Source organism: Phyllobates terribilis, unplaced genomic scaffold (genome assembly GCF_046119375.1).
Source record: "Phyllobates terribilis strain yellow unplaced genomic scaffold, ASM4611937v1 Scaffold_11__3_contigs__length_659146591, whole genome shotgun sequence".
In the NCBI taxonomy this organism is placed as follows: Eukaryota; Metazoa; Chordata; class Amphibia; order Anura; family Dendrobatidae; genus Phyllobates; species Phyllobates terribilis.
This window is the reverse complement of record NW_027362771.1, coordinates 324,215,781-324,238,557: the sequence shown is the minus strand read 5'-3', so window position 1 is coordinate 324,238,557 and position 22,777 is coordinate 324,215,781. Positions and strand designations below refer to the sequence as shown.

General features: G+C 43.1%; 1 protein-coding gene across 1 annotated transcript in view; it reads right to left on the bottom strand.

Moving 5' to 3' along the window:
* Window positions 1–22,560, bottom strand: part of CHKB (choline kinase beta) — a 49,193-nt gene extending 26,633 nt beyond the window's left edge. The window contains exons 1-7 of the mRNA XM_073652628.1: window positions 22,160–22,560; window positions 15,923–16,031; window positions 14,796–14,909; window positions 14,226–14,359; window positions 12,162–12,266; window positions 10,753–10,811; window positions 3,414–3,501 (exon numbers count right to left, since the gene is read on the bottom strand). Of these exons, the coding sequence (XP_073508729.1) occupies window positions 3,414–3,501; window positions 10,753–10,811; window positions 12,162–12,266; window positions 14,226–14,359; window positions 14,796–14,909; window positions 15,923–16,031; window positions 22,160–22,320 (770 nt within the window). The 5' untranslated portion in view covers window positions 22,321–22,560. The remainder of the gene's footprint in view (window positions 1–3,413; window positions 3,502–10,752; window positions 10,812–12,161; window positions 12,267–14,225; window positions 14,360–14,795; window positions 14,910–15,922; window positions 16,032–22,159) is intronic.
* Between the last annotated feature and the right edge of the window lie 217 nt (window positions 22,561–22,777).

The window sequence follows — 22,777 nt, the reverse complement described above, 5'->3', positions numbered from 1 at the left end:
TCAGGAGATATTCCATATTATGTACTTAAACTTCATGGGTGAAAATAACGATGAGCAGGACTGTACCATACATAAATTCACAAGACTAATATCATAAATAATATAAAATCAAACCGCAAGCACTACAATAGTACTATAATTGGTAGGGATGTCCGGAACAGCACTGTATGAAAGTGTGACGTATCAAAAGATCCTAATATAAGGGTAATTAGATAATATAACGAAGACCAATGACCCTGATGAGAACATGTCCCATAAGAAAGATGAATTGATGCAAAAGGTATGCTAAATGATGGGTAAGACTATAATTACCAAGTAGGGAAAAATCAGACAAATCCATCATTAAGGCTATGTGCCCACGATGCGGAAATGCTCCGGATTTTTCCTGAGCGTTTCTGCATCTCCCTGGCAAAAAAAAACGCACGCGGATTGTACATGTGTTTTTCCTGCCAGGGACAAGCGGATGTGAAGCGTTCGTCACATGCATTTCCGTATGCGGGTGTCAAGCGCTTTCCAGGCGATTAGCATCACTTGGAAAGTGCTTGACAACTAGGTCACACTATATAAATCCTTGCAAACGGCATGGATAGAGAGATATATAGATATATATATAGATATATATATATATATATATATATATATATATATATATATATATATATATATATATATATATATATATATATATATATATATATATATATATATATATATATATATATATATATATATATATATATATATATATCCGGAAAAGAATGATAAAAAATAAATATCACACACACTTACCTTCTGATGGCCCCCGGTGTCTTTATCCGATGCGTCTTGGCTAGCCGGCAGCTCGCGGTACACTAAAGGACCTGCTGACGTCAGGGGTCGCGTGACCCGTCACATGACTAAATGACGTCATGGCAGGTCCTTAAGTCCACCGCAATCTGCTGGCAAGCCAGGACAATACACTGGGGGCCATCAGAAGGCAAGTATATTTTTTATTTTATTCTTTTTTTTTTTTTACAGGTACTGTGGTACCCGGGTCCGGAGGAGTCTCCTCTTCTCCAAACCCAGGTACCATCAGCACATTGAAACGCATGGATTCCACATGTACAGATGCAGTGATGCTGATTCCATGCAAGTCAATGGCGGCGAAAACGCAGCGCTTCCACAAAATAATTGTTAGTGCTGCGGATTTTTCCGCAATGATAATCCGCAGCGGAAATTTCCGCAGCATGTGCACAGCACATGCGGCTTATCATTGGGGAACATGGCAGGCCTTCTACCAAGCGTTTAAGCATTTCAGCAACGGAATTGACGCTGCGGAAAGGCTTAAAAAAAAAAGCATCGTGGGCACACAGCCTAATAGTAAAATCACAACTGAGCCGGAAGACCTATAGTATAAAATGGAGAATGGATAGATAATAGATCTAAAGCGACTATCCAGAGGAAAACCTCGAATGAGGCATATAATAAAATGAGGAACTGAGACCCCACGCTTATCGCCACAGCTGTTGTAGCTTCCTCACCCCTTTAATCTTCCTCTTGGGACATGTTCTCATCAGGGTCCTTGGTCTTCGTCATATTATATTACTACACCTAAATTAGGATCTTTTGGTAAGTCATGCTTTCATATCTATTTCAGTACTTTCATACAGTGTTGTTCCGGACATTCCTACCCATTATAGTACTATTTTAGCTCTTGCAATTTGATTCTATATTATTTATTATATTAGTTTCGTGAATTTATGTATGGCATATATAATTATCTATAGTATTGTCTTTGGATACCTTGAGTATTATCATTATTACTGGATTGGCAAATGAGGATAGGAGTTAGCCTTATAATAGTCTCTCACCTCTGTATCTATAATGACCGTTTGGCATTTTAAATGTTTTTTCATTTATGTTTTTTGCCACTAGCTTGGTGTCATTTGTATCAATATTAATAAAAGTTATGTATTTATGGTGATTGCATAGCTCTTGCATACTTTCTTTTTACCCTATCGATGTCTTTAAAAATATTCTAGGTTGATCCCAATTATTTGGTTGTGCCCTCATACAAACATTTTCTTAAAAGCACCTTAAGTCGCAAACTTTCTATGCAACGGAGAAGTTGCAAAAAAAAAAAAAAAAATGTTAACCTCAATTGGTGCTTTCACGCCAGTCCAGACCAACTTCTCCAAAACAGGAGAAGTATGGGCATGACTATGTCCACCTAATTTATGAAGAGTTATGCCACTTTATTGGATTCCCTTCTGCGGCCATGTCCGAGCCTTCTAATCTGTTCCATGTTCTTGAGACTGTGCCTGGAGGCATAGCTAACCCTGTTGTGATGGCACATACTGATGTGCCTGGCGCTGGACTACCCATGCAATCTGAATAGACTGCCGGTACAGCTTTATGCCATCAGTTTTATTTAATTAAATGGATTGTATTAGGTTAGAAATACATGGCTTTCTTCCTCAGCAGCACCGCTCTCGTCATAGGCCATGTTTGGCACTGCACTTCATTCAAATGGAGCAGAGCTGCAATGCCACATAAGGACCATGGACCAGATTGTTGCTGCCCGTTGGCATTGGATGGAGTAGTCTGATATCTTACTACTTTTAGGGTATGTCCAACGTAAACGCTTGTGAAACGCTAAGTAATCCACCCCCCCATGGTCCCCAATGAGAATCCGCAATTTCAATGCCCATGCTGAGGATTTTTCCGCAGCGTTTTTGATGCGCTCAAAAATCCGCAGCATGTCCATTAATTTTGCGTTTACGCATGCGGAATTGCCTCGTCAATGCAATAAAAAACGCAAGGCAATTCCGCATGTCCCAAACGCATCATAAACGCGCGAAAAACGCTTGCCAAATTCCGCAAGCGTTTTTCTGGGAGAGGACATGCGGAAATGAAGCAGAAATTTTCTGCTTCATTTCTGCAACGTGGGCACATAGCCTTACCCACTCCCCAGATATATTAATGGTTCTAGCTAGTCATGAGCAAGTGTGCTCGTTTAACCCTTTAAACGAGCACGCTCGGGTACTTGCCGAGTAGTTTCGGTGTGCTCGGCATTTCAGTCTCAGCCGACGCGGCTGCATGTGTTGCAGCTGTTACACAGCCGCGACATGTAGGGATTGCCGGGCAATCCCTACATTTCACAGCCGCGACACATGCAGCCGAGGCGGCTTAAACTGAAATGCAGAGCACGCCGAAACTACTCGGCGAGTACCTAAGCGTGCTTGATTAAAGAGTTAGACGAGCATGCTCGCTCATCACTAGTTCTAGCTATTAAAAACATAACATAACATAGGGCTGAGCGGTCTAATAGAGGTACCACTCCTTTACGTAGCTTTGTGAGCTAAAAGGGGGCTGTCTAAAGACTGTCTTTAGCAAAATATTTGAGAAAACTAGCTCATGCGGATTTGCCGGACCTGTAATTGTAGCTGCTGTACTCGAAGTCAATGAGCATGAGCTTATCTGATGGGTGGGAGGAACGAGACGACAGCAGCAGGATATTTCCTATCAGAGAAAGACAAGTCAGTGAAGTTCAGTAGAAAGGACATTCTTCACAGTCATTAGAGCAAAGTCTAAGCCATATGTATATCCTGAAATAACAAAAGTCTCACTGACAGATTATGTAAAATTTATGGGTACAACCATATTGTAACCAGAATGCTGAAGATATATATCCCATTATAGAAAGCATGAGAGATCCAAGAATACAATTTATTAACTTTGCCTGCAGTGTCAGACTCAGGTGCCAAGGGCCCACCAGTTACACTGACTGTGGGGCCACTGTTCAGTTACCTGCCCCTCATTCACCATTTTCCCTCTGCTTCTATAATACACTGGGTCATTAGCGAGATGAATGAGGAGATGCTGCCTGTACATAGGGAGTCGGGTGTATTGTGCCAACTACTGCTTACAGAGAAGGGTGGGGGGCCCACTGCTGCACAGAGGACCACCGGGGATCCACCTGTGGCCTGTACGAGCCCGTGTGGCCAAAATACGCATTACAAACCGCATGTGCATTTGCCGTGCTCTTCTTTGTGGTTTAGCACAATCATACCTGAAACCACACAGACTGCCCTGATCTTTGGGTGGGTAATATACACTGGCAATGAAGGGAAGGCGTCTAAACCTGTTCTTAGTGGGACTAATCACAGGCTGTGTATATTAATGAGTTTACCAGCCCTTCTTAGTGACATCCAGCGAACATATAGGCTGGACGTACCCAGTTTTATGGAGCGTGCTCAGGAGTGGATGTATTATACAGCCGATGGCTTATTACAGCAGCTTGATCTCATAAATGCTACTGTCACCATTAATGGTGGGACCTAAGTAGTTAGACAATGGATCTGTTACCCCATCAGTCCTTCTGCAATGTAACTGCTGGGTGTCAATGGATAGTCATGACAGCTGGAAGGCCCCTATACCTGCCATGTTAGCACTTTTATGAAGCCCTGACAGTAATTCATAGGAGAGCGGTAAAATGACAGTATAACACTGCAAAAGCATTGTAGCGAATTGTAAAAATCAGTCCTCACCACCCCTCCCCCTACAACATGTTTTCAGGATTTCCTTAGTATTGGACAGGTGAGAGAATCTGTGGCCATTTTTGTTGTCTTAATAATTCCATCACCTGTGCAATACTAAGGAAATCCTGAAAACATGGTCATGTTGGGGGCTGTGAGGACTGGAGTTTGGCAAACACTGGTATAAATGATAAAAAGGTTCAAACCCACATAGTCCAACAACAAAAAAAAAAGCCACAAACTAAAACACAGCAGATCTCCATAGTCTGACCCATTATGCCCCTCATATACATTAGACAAGTATCAGCAGATATTGACAGGTTCGGCCAACAGTATAATGTGTATGGGAGCCCCAGACAATTTATTGTCAGGATAAACATTAGGTTTTGTTCACACGTTGCTTTTTTGTTTCAGCCAAAACCTGATCTCTTGACAGTAAAAAAAGATGCAGACAAAAAGCAGGTTTTGCTGGCTTTTTTGCTACATTTTTCAGGATTCCAAAGTTCAGCTTTGCTGCCACCATACAAGCATGAACAATACAAGGTGTTAGGCCACCAATGCAAGACACACGTGAAACCAAAAAACATTTTTGAAAAATAGGGCAAATTGATCAAATTATTTAGTGGAAAAAGATTTTTGTCAACACCAGGTCATATTACCAATGCACTACAGGATGCAGCAGACCCCCATGACAAAGGCGGGAGCAGCATAGGTGCAAAATACTGACGCAACAGCCACTCCTTACCCACCAATTCATGGAGGGGATGGCTGTGTAGTATTAAAAATGCACACAGATGAGGTTTGCGTAGGACGCCAGTCACACAGATACGTGTGATGCACAGTGTCAAGCTTACAGCCTATTAACCGGTTCCCGACCACCGCCCACTGTACATAAACGTCGGCGCTTGCTGGGCTCTGTGCAGCGCCGACGTTTAAAAACGGTGGGTGGTCCCGCAGCACTCAGGACCCACAGGGTCCTGCTAGCACTGCGGTACCGGTTCAGAGCGATAGCTCTGACATGTGGCATCATGGGGACCTGATTGGATCAGGTCCCCATGATGTAAACCTGTTCCTATCTTCTAGATGCCGCGATCCATAGCGATCGCGGCATTTAAAAGATAGTGACAGCCGGTGGTCGGCGATCGGGACCCCCCACGTACCTTACCAGCGGCGGGGATCCCGGTGCTGTGACCTCTGACATCATGGAGACCTGATTGGCTCAGGTCTCGATGATGTCATCGTCACACCAGCCAATCATAGAGATCACCAGGGAAGTTTGTTTTAGCAACAAACTTTCCCGGGCGATCTGCCTGATAAATACATTGTTTCTCCTCCGATCTCAGTGAGAGAGCAGAGGAGAAACACTGTGACAAGAGCTGTCAGCCTTGCCACTGTGAAAGTGAAAAATAAAAATCAAAAAAGAAAGTAAGGTTAGGGTTAGTCAGTCCTGTCAGATCGGTCAGTCCGGTCCAGTCAAAAAATATAAAAATAAAATGGCCCGTCAGAGACTTATACCGCAGAGGATGTGTATGCCCTGCTATGTTCTGACACTGATGACAGTGCAATCTCAGATGGAGATATGGATTTTGAGGGCTTTAGTAGCGGCGACACTGAGCTCAGAAATGAGCAGTGATTCTGTTCCATCCTCAAGCCCAAGGACCAGAACAGCAATAGGGGCAAATAGCGCTACTGGAGAAACGTCTCCAAATCAGGGAACACTGCCCAGTACAAGCGCTGTCCCTGCTACTAGTGAATTGGCGCACGCCAGTGTACAAGGGGCTTTGCCACATGATCTAGCATTTCCCAGATGGGAGGCTTCGGATTCGGCTGCTCCATTCAGCCCTGATTTCAACGCCATTCCTGGTATAAATGTGGAGGTGGAAGATTTTGGACCAATTCATTTTTTTAATTTGTTTTTTACAGACAGCTTGCTAGAGCATATTGTTGTGCAAACAAATTTATATGCATCCCAATTCATAAGCCAGAATCCCCGATGTTACTATGCTAGGGCAAATTTATGGACACCAACTAATGTCCCGGAAATAAAAAAAATTTTAGGACTTACATTTGGCATGGGGCTTGTTAAAAAACCGAGCATTCGATCCTACTGGTCCAACCACCCTGTTCAAGCCACCCCTATGTTTTCAGTCGTTCTGTCTAGGACCCGTTATGAAATGCTCATGCGGTTTTGGCATTTTAACGACAATAGTCAATGCCTGCCCAGATATGCCCCAGAACATGACAGGTTATATAAAATTAGACCCATCATTGAAAATTTGTCAGAAAAATTCTTAAGCCTCTACACCCCAACACAAAATATTTCTATAGAAGAGTCCCTTGTAAAATTCAAAGGAAGACTGCACCTCAAGCAATTTATCCCATCTAAAAGGGCAAGGTTTGGAATAAAGATCTATAAAATGTGCGAAAGTTCAACTGTATACACATCCGCTTTTCGCATATATGAGGGGAAAGATAGCAAACTAAACCCACCAGGATGCCCTACTTATCTGGGGACATCTGGAAAGATTGTTTGGGAGCTGATAAGTCCATTTTTTCAAAAAGGCTACAATCTATATGTGGACAATTATTACACCAGCATACCCCTATTTAAAAGTCTGGTTGAACACAACATCGGGGCTTGTGGGACCATCCGTAAAAACCGTCAGGGGTTTCCACAACCATTGGTCAACCAAAAGTTTCAAAAGGGGCAGTCAGGGGCTGTACGCAACGGAGAGCTGCTTGCCCTGAAGTATAGGGATAAGAGGAATATTTTTGTCCTCAGCTCGATCCACACAGATGCCACAAGGGCCACTGTAGAACTAGGATCCACCACTCCGAAGCAAAAACCTGTGTCAGTCATTGACTACAACAAACACATGGGGGTGTGGACCTTGCAGATCAGGTTCTACAGACATACCAGGTATCAAGAAAGTCCTATACCTGGTATAAAAAGTTGGTTATTTATTTGTTTCAGGTGGCCACATACAATTCTTTTGTGTTGTACAAAAAAGCAGGAAATTCAGATCCTTTTCTTGATCATCAAGAAAAGGTAATTGAAAATCTTGTCTTTCAAAGTGTTAGCCCCGCTCATCCATTAGAATCTGAGGATGTGAAAAGACTCACTGAGCGACATTTTATTGCACTTATTCCAGCAACGGAAACAAGAAGGAACCCCCAGAAAAGATGTCGTGTATGTACTAAGAGAGGAATGAGGCGTGATACCCGCTACTATTGCCCACAGTGCCCATCATTGCCAGCCTTATGCGTCACTGACTGCTTTAAAATCTTCCACACAGAACCACGTTTTTAAACTGTAAAAATGTATCCCAATTTGTCATTCAAACATTTGGTTCATTTAGTGAATGACACATTCGAGTAGAGCTCACTTAATTTCCAGGGGGAAAGTGCTTGTTTATGGAAATCATCCATGGAGTTAAAATGGTCACTAAACCCATAGATGAATTCCCAGAGGGGTGTCATTTCCAAAATGGGGTCACTTCAGGGGGGAGTCTATAGTTCTGGTACTTAGCGCCTCTGAAAAGTGCCAGAACAGCAGAATCCCCCCTGAAGTGACCCCATTTTGGAAATGACACCTCTCTGGGAATTCATCTATGGGTTTAGTGACCATTTACCTATCTACTTATTTTCCCACCACTAGATTAATTTATACAGAGGAGTAGATTGTAAAATTCGGTCACTTGTTGGGGGTTTCCTCTGTTTAGGCACCTCAGGGTCTCTCCAAATGCAACATGGCGTCCGCTATCCATTCCAGTCAAATTTCCATTCCAAAAGTCAAATGGCGCTCCTTACCTTCCGAGCCATGCCGTGCACCCAAACAGTGGCTTTGCACCACATATGGGGTATCAGCGTGCTCAGGAGAAATTGCACAACACATTTTGGGGTCAATTTTTTCTGGCTGCCCTTGTTAAAATTAAAAATTTGAGGTTAAAGTAGCAGTTTTGTGAAAAAAAAGTTAAATGTTCATTGTTTTCTTCCACATTCCAAAAATTCCTGTAAAGCACCTGAAGGGTTAATAAACTTATTGAATGTGGTTTTGAGCACCTTGAGGGGTGCAGTTTTTAGAATGGTGTCACTTTTGGGTATTTTCTGTCATAAAGGCCCCTCAAAGTCACTTTAAATAAGAGGTGGTCCCTAAAAAAGTGTTTTTGTAAAAATGAGAAATCGCTGGTCAACTTTTAACCCTTATAGCTTCCTAACAAAAAGAAATTTTGGTTCCAAAATTGTGCTGATGTGAAGTAGACATGTGGGAAATGTTATTTATTAACTATTTTGTGCGACATATCTCTCTGATTTAAGGGCATGAAAATTCAAAGTTTGAAAATTTGCAAAATTTTCGCCAAATTTCCGATTTTTTCACAAATAAACGCAAGTGATATCGAAGAAATTTTACCACAATCATGAAGTACAATATGTCCCGAAAAAAACAATCTCAGAATCAGGGGAATCCGTTGAAGCGTTCCAGAGTAATTACCTCATAAAGTGACAGTGGTCAGAATTGAAAAAATTGGCCCGGTCACGAAGGCAAAAACAGGCTCTGGTGCGAAGTGGTTAATGACGCCCATAATTTTAAATCAAGAGGGCTACCCAGCACTATATACGTGCAGCCCACAAAACAGACGCTCCAATTCACCCAACCAACACTGCAGCATCCTGCTAGTGCATTGGTAATCTGAACCGGTGTTGGTAAGGCTGCTTTTCTTTTCTGTGATGTTTTTTGAATTTATGTCCCTTTCTTTTTTTTACTTTTAGAGTAGGGACTTGCAAGTATGAGGACCCTTGGCATGGGTTGCGAGCTTGCGTATGTTGGCCAAAATATCGACCAATACCTCATTATACATTATTTTTCATATTTTTATTGCACATTTTTCATTTTTTGCAAGATGCAGCCAGGCCCTTTAGTGTTGGCTGAGTGAATTGGGGAGTCTGTCCTGTGGGGTGCACGTATATAGTGCTGGACAGCCCGCTTGATTTTAAATTATGGGCGTCATTAATAGGCTGTAAGCCAGACACTGTGCATCACACCTGTCTGTGACTGGTGTCCTACACAAGCCCCATCTGTGTGCATTTTTAATGTTACATAGCCACCCCTTCCATGAATTGGTATGTTGTGAGTGGCTGTTGCATTAGTATTTTGCACCTGTGCTACCCCTGCCTTTATCATGGGGGGTCTGCTGCATCCTGCTAGTGCATTGGTAATCTGACCTGGTGTTGGTAAGGATACTTTTCTTTTCTGTGATATTTTTGAATGTATGTATTTTTCTGTGAGCCAAAAAAGTGTGTGTCTGAAAAAAATATAGTGACTATTCTGAACAAAAAAAAAGTTCATGAAAAAATTGCAAATGTAAAAACAGCGGGTGTGGGGTTAATTGGTCAGGAATAGTTTACCTAAGACATTGGCAGTGCATTGTTTACCTTCACACATTTTTCAGCCATTGAGTTGGTCAGGTATTGTTTAATTTCACACATTGGTCAGGCATTGAGATAGTCAGACAATGTTCAGTTTTACACATCACTAATTTAATTAAACTGTACTAATCATAACTGCCTTGCTCCTGTGAGGAGACAAGACAGTTTAAACTTGAGAAAAATCACAAAAAAAAAAAAAAATGGGTTTCACATACTGCTGTACCCATTTTTTTTCCACTAACAACGCAGCAAAAACTGATGGCAACTTTTTTTTACTGCATTTGTGAAATTACTCTATTCTTTCTATAGACGCTGCAAAAACACTAAGAACTGTCATGTTGCAGTAAAAAAAGAAACGTTTTCTAAATTCAGTCAGGAAAAAAAAAAAACAATTAGTGTGCATGAGATTTCTAAAATCTCAGCTTTTGCTGGTACTGTCAAAAGCAGCTTTTAAATTGGCATAAAAAAAATGCAGCAAATATGCAACGTGTGAACATATCGGACATGCCGGATTAAGGCTTTCAGACTGCCAATAATAAGAGAAGTTCTAGAAGTAGCTGGCATTAAAGAGAAGATTGCTAAAACGGATACTTGAAACAACTGTTCTAAATGCAATCTCATGACACAAAAATGTGTTCACTTATGTAAAGTATTTAGAAAAAGTGTTTTCCATTTCATCATAGGAAGGGCGCTTAGCTATTTACTAGTGTCCCAGTAGCTAAACAATTTACATTACGGAAATCTGCTCTGACAACTCGCTGCAAGGCTGCATTTCATCTCCATGCTAAGGAGGCTGGTGGTCACCTACCTTCCTGAACATCATTGTGGCAGAATACAACAGGAGATGGTGTAGACTCCAGCAGAACCCTGGAAAGATAAGAGGACACAGGGAAGAGTCAGGTCCGCGCACCACAGATTTGGCGCTGAAATGTCAGCATCTGCCTTGCTCATCAGACTGCAGTTTGCAGATGTCTATGCTCATGCTGCAAAATCTACACCAGTCAGATGTATGGCATGGACTGCAATCACACAAATCAGCCACATGTGAACAAAAAGTAGTATCCTCAGTAGGGTTCTCACACTAAATCACGTTACCACAGGCAATTATGGAAACCATATGGGACAATGCTTGCTTCACTTCTACATAACCAGAGAATCCAAAGATAATTTAGTCTTGGAGTATGAATGTAATTGTATTATGGAGGTGAATTCTGGCAAGCTCGTGTCTAATCACCTGAATTAACAGCATCATAACAACCCACAATTCTGTTAGCCCAAATTTTTGTTGTACAAATCCCAACCTGCTAATCTGAGTAAATGAACTAGGAAATAGGTCCACATTACACTAGAGCAGTGTTTCTCAACTCCAGTCCTCAGGACCCCCCCAACAGATCAGGTTTTCAGGATCTCCTTAGTATTGAACAGGTGAGAGAACCTGTGACATATTTTGGTACCTTGATAATAATTCCATCACCTGTGCAATACTAAGGAGATCCTGAAAACCTGATCTGTTGGGGGGTCCTGAGGACTGGAGTTGAGAAACACTGCACTAGAGTGAAATTGGCTTAAAAGTGTTTATATGGTTTACTTCTGCATCAGAGGTGAGCAGTATCAATGACATTATACCCCACTGACCTGTCGAGTAAGTATTGTGCATGTGTCCTGTTCATTAAACCGTACACGCATCTCGACAGGTGTGTGGGGACTGAACATTTAATGGCACCGCTCGCCTCCGATGTAAAAGTCAGAGTTGCAGAATTACCCTTAGTCCGATTTCACACGTCCGGATATTTCCGGTACCGAAGACATCCGTGTCCATGTGCACCTGTGTGGAACAATTGCGGCAACTGTGTGCCGCATCAGGAGCACACTCAGAAAAGGATTGGAACAGCGCTGGGCACCAGAGAGACTGGCGGTAGGTGAGTATATTAACACATTCCACTAACATACATACATGTTTAGCGGGAGAAAAAAAAAAAAAAAGTTCATGGGAGTACACCTTTAAATAAATTACAAGTTTGGCTAAACCTTTTTTTAAATATCAATCTTCCCGGCTCTTCTTGCCATATAACATGCTGCCTGCATTCTGTCAGTCATTTTCTTTGAGTGAAAGTCCCAAGTATTGTCTTTAGGCAAGTATATAATTCGTGGACATTACAATACATAAGCTATTGCCTTCTTCAAGACATCTTTAAAAAGAGCTTTTCAAGGGCTTACTTAAGGCTTTTCATTTCTTCCTCTAAGTGAAAACTCTTCAACTTGTTGAACTTCTCCACCAGGGCCGCTTGTGTGAATGACAGAGAAGAAATCTGAGACAAGTACCTAGAAGAAAGTGCATTGCACATAAGGCAGTTGCAAGACGGAAGTGATGGTGCTACAGCAAATTCAAGATAGTGGATTGCTGGTCAAGTATCACAAAATAATCTACACTAAAATCCACAGCAGAAAAGAGCAGAAGTCACCATCCAAGGTAAAAGCTCAGCAGTTTTCAGTGTTAGCAGTTCTAGAAAAGTAAGGTACTATATTGTATTATTATTTTACTCACTTATATAGCACCAGTAATTCCATAACACTTTACAGTCATCATCATCATCACTGTCCCAATCTAAATGCCCGATCAGTATGTCTGGAGTGTGGGGAAACTGGATACAAACTCCTTGAAGACAGTGTCATTGGTGGGATTTGAACCCAGGACTCCAGCGCTGGAAGGCTGCAGTTCTAACCACTGAGCTGCCTTTTCAATGCTGCAGTTTTTACACAAGACTAACATCAGTAATCTGGGGCTATCCTTAATTTAATAAAAAAAAGTGAACATCCGCAGATTGGGGATTTTTCTAAATATATACGTTATCAAAAGTGCTCTTAAGTAATCTGAAAGCACCCAACTTTCTCGTACAAGTCTGGCCTGAACTTGAGAGTTGTGGGATCCCACAACAGTCTGTGACCCCTCTCTAATTGAAAGAGCAAGATCTCTCTTTGCACTAACCCAATGCTGTAGCATACTATACAGCGGTTACTCACACACCTACTGGCCGCAGCTATGGGAGCAGAGGAGCCAGGAGTGTTCTCTCTCCTCACCTGCAACCCTGGAAGTATGGGCAATAAATCAGTGTGCAGCAGCAGATCCGGTCCATCCCCACACTTCTGCTTCTCCAGTATATGCAGTCACCAGCCCCCTCACTGTGTCCAGTGCCCTGATAGATTCAATAACCCATTAGTGTCTGTAAGCAGCACTGACGGTGCACTCCCTGAGCAGGGAGGTTGCCCGGGGGTTCTGGCCGCTCTTCTCACTGCACTTGATTGCAGTGCTAGTGGCCGAGCAGCCACGTTTGGCAGGTATGGACATCCTAAGCAGCGAGCGGCCAGGACACACAAGAGACCACCCTCTCACTGCTCAGGTGAGTGAGACATCGATATTGCACGCAGAGAAAGCCCTGAGAAGGTGGTCTGCAGCGAGGAGGAAGAGCTGAAAGAAGAACTGCCCAGACTCCAACATGTTGTATTCAGGGACCACAGCAGAGGCTCAGAGGCTGGGCATGGTGTTCTAGTGGAGGTGAGAGCTCCTTACTGCTTTATTTTTGAAAAAAAGTAAAAGGTGTTTGAAAACATGAATACATTTTAAATTCTAAAGAAATTGCCCAATATTAAAATATTGGGGCAACCCTTTTAAGTCAATAATTGTGCAAAAGGTCAACTGTCCTCGACTTTGCCGTACAGTCAATGGTGCAACTGATAAGACATAACGTAAGTTAGGTTTCCTCTTCAAATATTTACTGTGAATGTGGAAATATCTGGAAAGTGGATACAACGGGGATACAATACAATAGCTAATAAATGAAGATAAAAGATACAATGGAAAAATCCTCTTTTCCTTCTTCCTTGAGTCCTTTCCTGAAGAATGAAGAGAGGATCTTTCTGAAACGCGTTGGTTTTTGCCTCTTCCAGGTCATCACATTGTTGAGCAGCGAAGTCACACGCTGGATCCAGAAGGACGAGCGCGGGTTCAAGGAACGCCACCGGCCGGGGCTTCCGGGTTATACACCACAGCGTACGCCAGTAATAGACTTCATGTCCAAGGACAGACTTGCGTCAAATCTTGCGGTGCATTTTTGAGACACTAGATTTACCTAGCGCATATATTTTCTATGTGTTACATACAGTACTGTATTCTAAACCCTCAGTGTACTGTAATATAGGGCGTTTTACAGTGAGCGTGGTTATCTACAAAACAATTGCTATTCACAAAGAATCTGAAAATAATTACAAAAAAGTTGAACGTACTTTTCCATAGTCTTAAATAGCCAAACTGGTTCTTTGTTGAATGGCATCTCCATCATGTGGAATCGGGCCAGCTTCTGTGCGATCTCACTAGAGATTTCTGGAACGCTGAGTTCTGGGGTCACCAGTCTACGACTCTGAGGGAATAAAATAAAGAGAGAATCTAGATCCCAATGACATAATAAACTGATGGAAACATGGGCACATGTGAAGGGAGTCCTGTTCACTAAATGCTATTAATACATATTTATGTAATATATGTAGAATAGACATGACGCTGCCCATTAGTGTTCTAAATTCGGCCTTTTTAGTGACTAAGCTGTTGCTTGGTAAAACATGAATGCAGGTTAAGGCTCTGTTCACACCACATTTAGCTACTCTGCAGCCATACAGTGATAAATGTCAGCCATTAAAGGGGCATGGTGCATGGAGGCTTATGGCTACATATGGGGAACAAGCTCATCTAAATACAGTATGAACATGGTCAAACGTGTATGTTGTATAGAAGGATTACAGAAAAGACTTATGAATTAACAGTTGAAAATTCAGTGCTTTCCAGCCAGCACTCCTCACCGGAATGTATTCTTCCAGACGGCCTTGTGGAAAAACACCATACAAATGTGGACCCAGGGACCGTTCAGCAAGGATCGCAAACATTACACTCTCCAAGACAAGAGAGTCCACACCCTGCAAAACACAAAGAAACAGAAGAAAGATTTAAAGCGTACCTACCCTTTTAGAAAACTGATAATATGGCGCCAAGATCATTTTTTTTGTGAATCACCACTGGTAACTTTTGATGATAACACGGACCACGTGAAGTCTGTGCTGTGGGCTACACTAAACTTAAGAGGGTCCTCCTGCAGCCGGGCTTCTGTCTTCAGGGCGGCAGCAGACGCTGCATATTTTAGCAGCACAGACTTCCGGTGCTCCGTGTTATCATCAAAAAAAGGTAATAGAAAAATAAAGAAAAATTATTATATTGTAGAGTGCTGCACTACAGTCATTTAATTGTGAAAGCAGAGGTCACTAATTGTTAGAAGATGCAGCCAGCTTCCAAAGCCATCAGCTACTCCGGCTGTGTGCCTATGGTGAGTCTTTGATGTTGCAGGATTTCTGCACCCATTAGGTTACATGTGGGTTGTTTTTTTTTTTTGTTTTTTTTACACACACACACACACACACACACACACACACACACACACACACACACACACACACACACACACACACACACACATGCGGTTTTGACGCGGCGTTTTTTGTCTCTTGTTGGCATGTAGTGTTTTAAACAAAGCTGCTTTGTTTTTGACATTTTATGGTATTTGTCTTTGACAAAATGTTATTGATACAGTCACATGCTTTTGTCGCTACAGAAACGCATGTGCGTTTTTTTTTTTTTTTTTATCTGCGGATTTTCCGCATCTAACGCAAGTCTATGGGAGAAATCTGCACATAAAGCTCAGCGTAATTACAAGAGAAATTGACACATTGTGGATTTGAAACACACAGTAGATCTGTTTAGAGTTAAAATGGGGAAAGAAAAAAAACCCATACACTTCACTGGAACTGTAGACGCTGCGTTTGACGCAGCAAAAACGCGTCATGGGCACACAGCCTTATGTATAGCCAACATACTCCAAACTAATATACAAATTATGTTCTAGAACTAGAAAATAAGAGTCTGAAAAACAGATTACCTGCAGAATGGCTCCATAAAGCCGCAGCAGCACTTGTCGTGGCTCCGTGGATTGCGTTTGCACGGTGTCTGTCAGACTACACTTATACAGCAGGTTACTGAGGCCGCCACTGAAAGACACAAGTGAAGCAGTTAACAAGACTACAAAGAATTCCTTGTGAAGAACCACATGTGACCACTTTATAGATAACGAAGGTACTAGTAATCCACAATCTACCACTGGGTGCTAGTTAACGTGTCGGCCCAGGATGTGCATAGTGAGAACCCTTCTTCTCAATGACGGTTTGGATTTTGACGCTACTTTGTAAAAGTGTAAAAATACTCTTAAATGCAAATGAAAACACTGCTGGACGGATTCATCAAAGCTCTTACGCCAGAATTCTGGCACAAAAAGCCTTGAAAAGTAGCAACCTTTTGCAGCAAATCCAGGCTTCGCTAAAATTCTGTGACAATTCGAGGTCGTTTTCATTCTATAGTGAAACCTGACCTGATAGAAGCTGCCCGTTCCACAGGTAGCATGTATCACCTGTCAGGGTCCCTTTAAGAGAGCTGTGCATAAACCTCAATGAACTTAAGCAAGGTTACAGAGAAGAGGGGGACAATTTTTTCCAGAACTATGTGAAACTGATAAAGTAGTACAGAAAACACCTCCAATTGCTGCTAAATGTAGTTGTATAAGCTATTGGTTCATAGGATGTACATCATTTTTCCACTCAACATCTAGTTTTTATTAAATAATGACAGTAAAATGGAATTTGTCAGCAGGTTGATGCTAGGATATGACAGTTGCATGATGTAGGGGGAAAAAAGCCCGATTCCAGCGATGTGTCACTTACTGGACTGCTTGCTGCAGTTTTGAAAGAATACCTGTTTTCTCTGTTGTAGCTGTAGCAGAGGACAGAATGCGGAGGTGTAAAACCAAGCCCACGCTCATGATTGGCAGCTTTGCTACAAATAAGTGGTGGGGGCAGAGTTACAGATTGGTTGGACTTCCTGGAAAGCAATACCTAGTACCGCAGTGATAATCTCCTTCTGATAAAACTATTATTGTATTGAAACTACAGCAAGCTGCTGAGAAAGTGACACATCACTGTAATCAGGCTCTCTGCCCCTACATGTGCTCTCTGCTGAACTACCAAAAACCTGCTTGCATCTTCCCTTTGTTGTGTTTTGCTGTTCATCTGAAGTTGTATTTATCCAATTTCAAAAGCTTCTAAAGGACCTTTTTTTTTTTTGCGTGCATAAAACCGTAGACTTCAAACAGGGTGTACTTAGTTTCTCTCATTACTGTATATTTAATAATGGCACTGTGATGCTGATTAATATGATACCTGATATGAAGGGATCTGCTGAGTGGTTGTTTAAATACTCGCCTTATGAAGTTTTCAGAAAATCGAGTCTTGTGTGCTTCGGGGCGGGATGTGGGGGCAGGGTCTTCTTGTTCTCCGCCTCCCCACCAGCTTCCTCTGTTTCTTGTACAAGTCACTGATTATTCAGTGACCTGCCTTCTGTTTGAAATTCAGAGCCGCCATCATTGTGTTGGCGGCGCATGTGCAGTGGGAGCCGGCATCCTGTGTGCAGGACTTCAGTAAAATGGCGCCGGGGAACGCGCAGATCAAGGTCTTGGCTCAGTTCAGTAACTTTGCAATTTACTTATTAAAAATCCCTCAGATGGGAGAAATTTTCAATTTGATAGTTTGGCCTATTAGGCAGGGAGTTCAGCGCTTACAAGCTCATTGCTATAGAGCTTGTTAGCGCTGGCTCTGAAGCTGGAGTGGACCATGCATGCAGGATGGGAGAGCACACAGCAGAGCCGCCATGTCACTGGAGTGAACTGTCAATTAGTAGTGCACCCCCCACCCCCAGCTAGCAGAAGAGCAGTGAGCTCCTGAAGTTTGTAGCTGTTCATAACCTGACAAGGGTGGCCAGGCTATGAATTACTGCTTTTAGATGTTCGTGGGACCCTAGTGGTGACAGTATGTGCTTTGTTAATGGTTTTGTTTGCACGTGTGTATGTGGTCTGGGGAACAGGCCAGCAATCAGCAGACTGACTTGCATTTAGCTGCCATATGACATTTTCAGCAATTTATCACCATCTCCTAATGACCTTGCAGAACAGTTCATGTTACTGCTGAGGAACACAGGAAAAGACTGGAATGGAAAGAGCAGAGGACGAGACCATGGGATGGGGAGAAGACACTGGGGACCTGCCTTCTGGACCAGTCATGGTCGTTAGATACAGGTTCCCTGGTCGGGTTTTACAGGTATGATTTCTCTGAAAGACCACAGCTCTTCAGTGTGACACACAGCCGGTCGGTCTCTCGGTTTACGCTGCCAGTGTTTCTCGGTCAGGTCCAATATAAAATCAGACATACAGCCCCACTGCTCACCATTATCACAGTGACAAGCTTCTGCTTGGGAGAATAGCCTTGAGTGTCGCATGTTGGTTTCTTCTGTAATTATGACAGGTGAGACTGAGATTTACCGCTGCCACCTTAGCAAAGTCATTAAAGAAGCACTCCTCCCATCACAGTTTTAAATCTTCTTGATATATTGCAGTCATCATATTATATAGCATTGTGTATTTACAATTGCTCGTTTTGCCTTTCTACGCAGGTAATTCTTCTCAGTATGAAGGAAAAGAGAAGAGGACGAACCTTGTGTGGATCAATGAGAAGAAACAATATTGCAGTGGTGAGTGATTTCACTCCCCTGAACTTGTGCAGCGTCAGGCACAACACTGATAATTATAAAACCAAACAGAGACTAGGAGTATAAATGGCTTACAAAAGAAGATTGTTTATTAATAGACAAATATACAGTACAAAAATTTATTTTAAATATCATAAATGTAGGAAAAGGGGGAAAAAAAAAGTGTAAAGTGCCTAGACCAAGGTCCCCAAAAGTTCACTACATCCCATCCCAAATGCTGAAGAAGTTGCGGCCATCAGAATTTCAAGCCACACTCACCACGGCAATAGTGGCCCGAATGGATGTCATTAGACCCCACTTACAAAGTAGAAAAAACAGTATGTACTCACCACAAAGTGGATGGGAACGCAGGGAAGGGGGGAACTTCGTACGTCGAGGTGCGCCTGCTACCCTGTTTCGCTGTCACAGGACAGCTGTCCTCTTGAGGAACTCTAACCCGGTTTTGTTTGGTTATTTGACATGTTGGCTGCTGTTTATAAACAACACTGATAATTGCAGGGATCAGCTATAATGGCTGCAGCTCCCCCCCCCCCATCTGGATCTCAGAGGATCCAGACAAAATAAAATAAAAAAGGAGGTTTTCTTTGGATTAATAGTGCAGCCAAAAACAGAGAGAAATAAAACTTCTTTATTCCAGCTACGCTTTACGGAGCTGATCCAGCTCCTTCCTCAGGCTCATACAAGACAGATAGTGAAGGCTGGCTGATATACCCGCCCCAATGACATCAGAAATCTGGTTTAATTAATTAGTATACAACAACATGTACTATCAATCTTAAGTAAAGAAAGGTAAGAAGCATTAACAATACCAATGTTAAACACATGCTTAAGCCAACCCAATCCTATCATTATTTTTATATATTTGGGCTGTATTAAGCAGGTGTTTAACATTGGTATTGTTAATGCTTCTTCCATTTCTGTCCTTAAGATTGATAGTACATGTTGTATATTATTAATTCATTAAACCAGATTTCTGATGTCATTGGACGGAAGCTGGATCGGCTCCGTAACGTGTAGCTCAAATAAAGAGAAGTTCTTTATCAGCGCTATTAATCCAAAGAAAACATTTTTATTTTTACTCTTTGCTCAATGTAGAAACATGAAGTATATTTTCCCTGCATTTATCATTCCGCTCTTCAAAGCCTCACCCAGCTCCTCCTCTCTTTTTCCATTGACTTTTGCAGTGTCTCATGACTCATACAGGGAAAATTTACCTACTGTTAGTACATAAAGATGAAAAGGATTCAGCTAGTCAGTTTCTAATCACATGATGCCATAGACCTAATAGAAAAGAGAAGAATTAGCTGGATAAGGCAAAATGACCAATTGTAAGTATACAGCGCTATATAATAGGGATGACAGCAATATATTAAGACCAGAAATGTTTTGATGGGCGTGCTTCTTTAAGAGGCAGCCGAGGTTACAGCAGGTCAGGAGACAGGTATACAAAACAGGACTCATCCGTAATCAGTTAACTTTGCCCTTGCCATGTAACCAGAGGATGACGTCAGACCTGACTCTGCACCACTGTGAAAGGTCAGACAAGGACTAGGAGCCAGTGACTGGCAGGAGATGTCACCCACCGTCAGATTGAATCCTCTGTCTACTCTCCAGCACTGGGAACGGACGACCATCATTTATGCATTATCCTTATACACCACTGGCACATGTACAGAATAACAGGTGACTTCTCTCTGGTCCAGAGATCCGGAACAGACGCCATGATTTCTGCGGCACTTGTTGGTAGTCAACCACCAAAAAAATAAGATATGCACCCTGTCTACAAGTGGGGGCGAATGAGTAAACAGTTTTCTATTAATCCCTGCAGCAGCCGCACCTTATGTATTATAGACCAAACCCAAGATATAAACAAAATGAGCATATACCCTAGTGTAAGAAGCATCCCACCCTGTGGTGGTAAAAAGTTGGTGACATATTCCGTGTAAACCCCATCATTCTCAGCAGCACATCTTGTGTAATCAGGACATGTGCTGCCGAGTGTGATGGCAGTCTATGTATACTAAACCAACAATGCTGAAGTTGGTTTCTTATTATACAATTTTTTTTATTTTTTTTACAGGTTTAACAACAAAACACAATGTAGCGAGGTGCCCTGATGTGAACACTTAAAAGCAGCTGCAACAATTATAAAGCTGGCTCCAAAGGGTTATTGAAAGGGTTAAATGACTTTGGGTCACAGATCTCACAACGCAGACATACAGATAGTGATGCGCCACATCTAATTCAGCTTACTACAGCCTGGCCCAAACGGGTTCTGGGCATCAGGACTGGCATTAAAATTTGCTTTTTGCCCACTTTGATGTCAGTTCTGATTCCTAAAACCCATTTGGGCCACGCTGGAGTGACGTGAATTTGATGCGGGGCATCACCATCTATGGAAACACTGATTAAACAAGAACCACAAGACGAATTTCTTCAACACAGGTATCATTTTAATCAGTGTAACAGCGCCAATCTGACAGTAGGTAGTTTACTTAACAAAATCCTAATGACAGGTGCGATTTAAAAACACTAGCTACTTATTCAAATCTGTGAAAATTGGCTACTTGCCCACTAGAATGCCAGTTTCAGGAATAGCAGGGTTTTGGATGCAACTCACCTGCGCTGCGATACAACGATACAAGCAAAGTTGATGATTTATAGAAATCCCATGCCCGCTGTGCTTCTATTTGACGCTGCGTAAACTCACCGGCGGCACGGCTTTACGAGCCGCAGCATGTCAGTTTCTACAACAGAAATTTCCCCAATAGAAAGTATAGGGTGCGGTAACTCTGCATGGCTCAGTGATCACATACGGACTTAACTGCGTGATTGGATGCAGCTTCCAAAACGCTGCAATTTCCTGATCGTGGGTACGTAGCCTTAATGCCCTGAACCCATTTAGGCCAGGCTGGAAGGACCCGAGTTTAATGCGGGGCATCGCTGTGTGAGATCAGTTGACCAATGTCATTTAACCCCTTAAAAACAACAATGCTGAAGTTGGTTTCTTATTCGTCCAGTTTTACGACTGTTCTGTGCACACTGAGGGGCGGCTGACCTGTGTAGACAGCAGCTAAACAATGTCTGACCGGCTGCTATGTAACCGATAGTTTATGGCTGTGGGTCAGCCAGTCTCAATGCACCTTAAGCCATTGTTCACACTGTTATCATGGCTCCCTTTATTACAGACAGCTATGCCACGTCCATTACCAGTGGGAGCCTGACAGATGCCATGACCCCGGCTCAGGTGCATCTGTTTAATAGACCGTACAGACCGGGGCGTTAGAAAGGTATATTTATACCGGCAGCTAATATTAGTTATAGAAGTGCAGAGACGTTCCCAGCTTCCTGATCCACATTCACACTATAGGTGACAGTGCTGCCCGTGTGACTGCAGTGAGTGCGTTACTCCTAGTGGTCGGGATGAGGACCCCCGCCCTGTGCTGCCTTAGTGCCCCTCCAGCGCCGCGGTGTGGTGTGTACCGTCAGGAGCACGCTGCTCTCCGGTCACTGCCCCGGGCGTTACCTGACCACAGACACCCTCATCTGCTCCGGCCTGATGCTCCGCCATGCTCCCCGGAGGTACTCTCGGCACAGGGAGTGCGCTCTCCTCCGCAGCTCCTCGCTCAGCTCCAGGCGGCGCCCTCCCGGAGATAGCGGCACCGGCGCCCCGTTAGCAGAGGCCATGATGCGCTCAGGAGTGACAGCTGTGCCGGCGTCAGTCACTGCCGGTAATGTGACACCATAGCGCAGTCACCCCATCCTATGCTGTGCCCGCAACACAGGGCATGCCGGGCACTGCCAGCCACTCTGCCCGCCCCCGGGGCGGCACAGGCACTGATCACGGGGCTGATACTAGGACTGCCAGCATCCTGCAGAGCTATTCTATTCGGAGACAGCAATGAGGAGCAGATACTGCCGACTGACATCCTTCCCATCCAATCAGAGCGCGGACCCGCCCACCTCTGTGCAGACTAAACGAACACGCCAGGCAATAATGACGCCCCAGGACATCACGTGACGTCTGCTCGGCTAACCCATCTATACAATCCAACCCCAGGTTGCTGTGCGCGGCGGCCGCCATTTTATTGAAGACTTGATGTGCTGGCTTAGAGGACGCGATAAAGGCAGACCACGCCCCTTT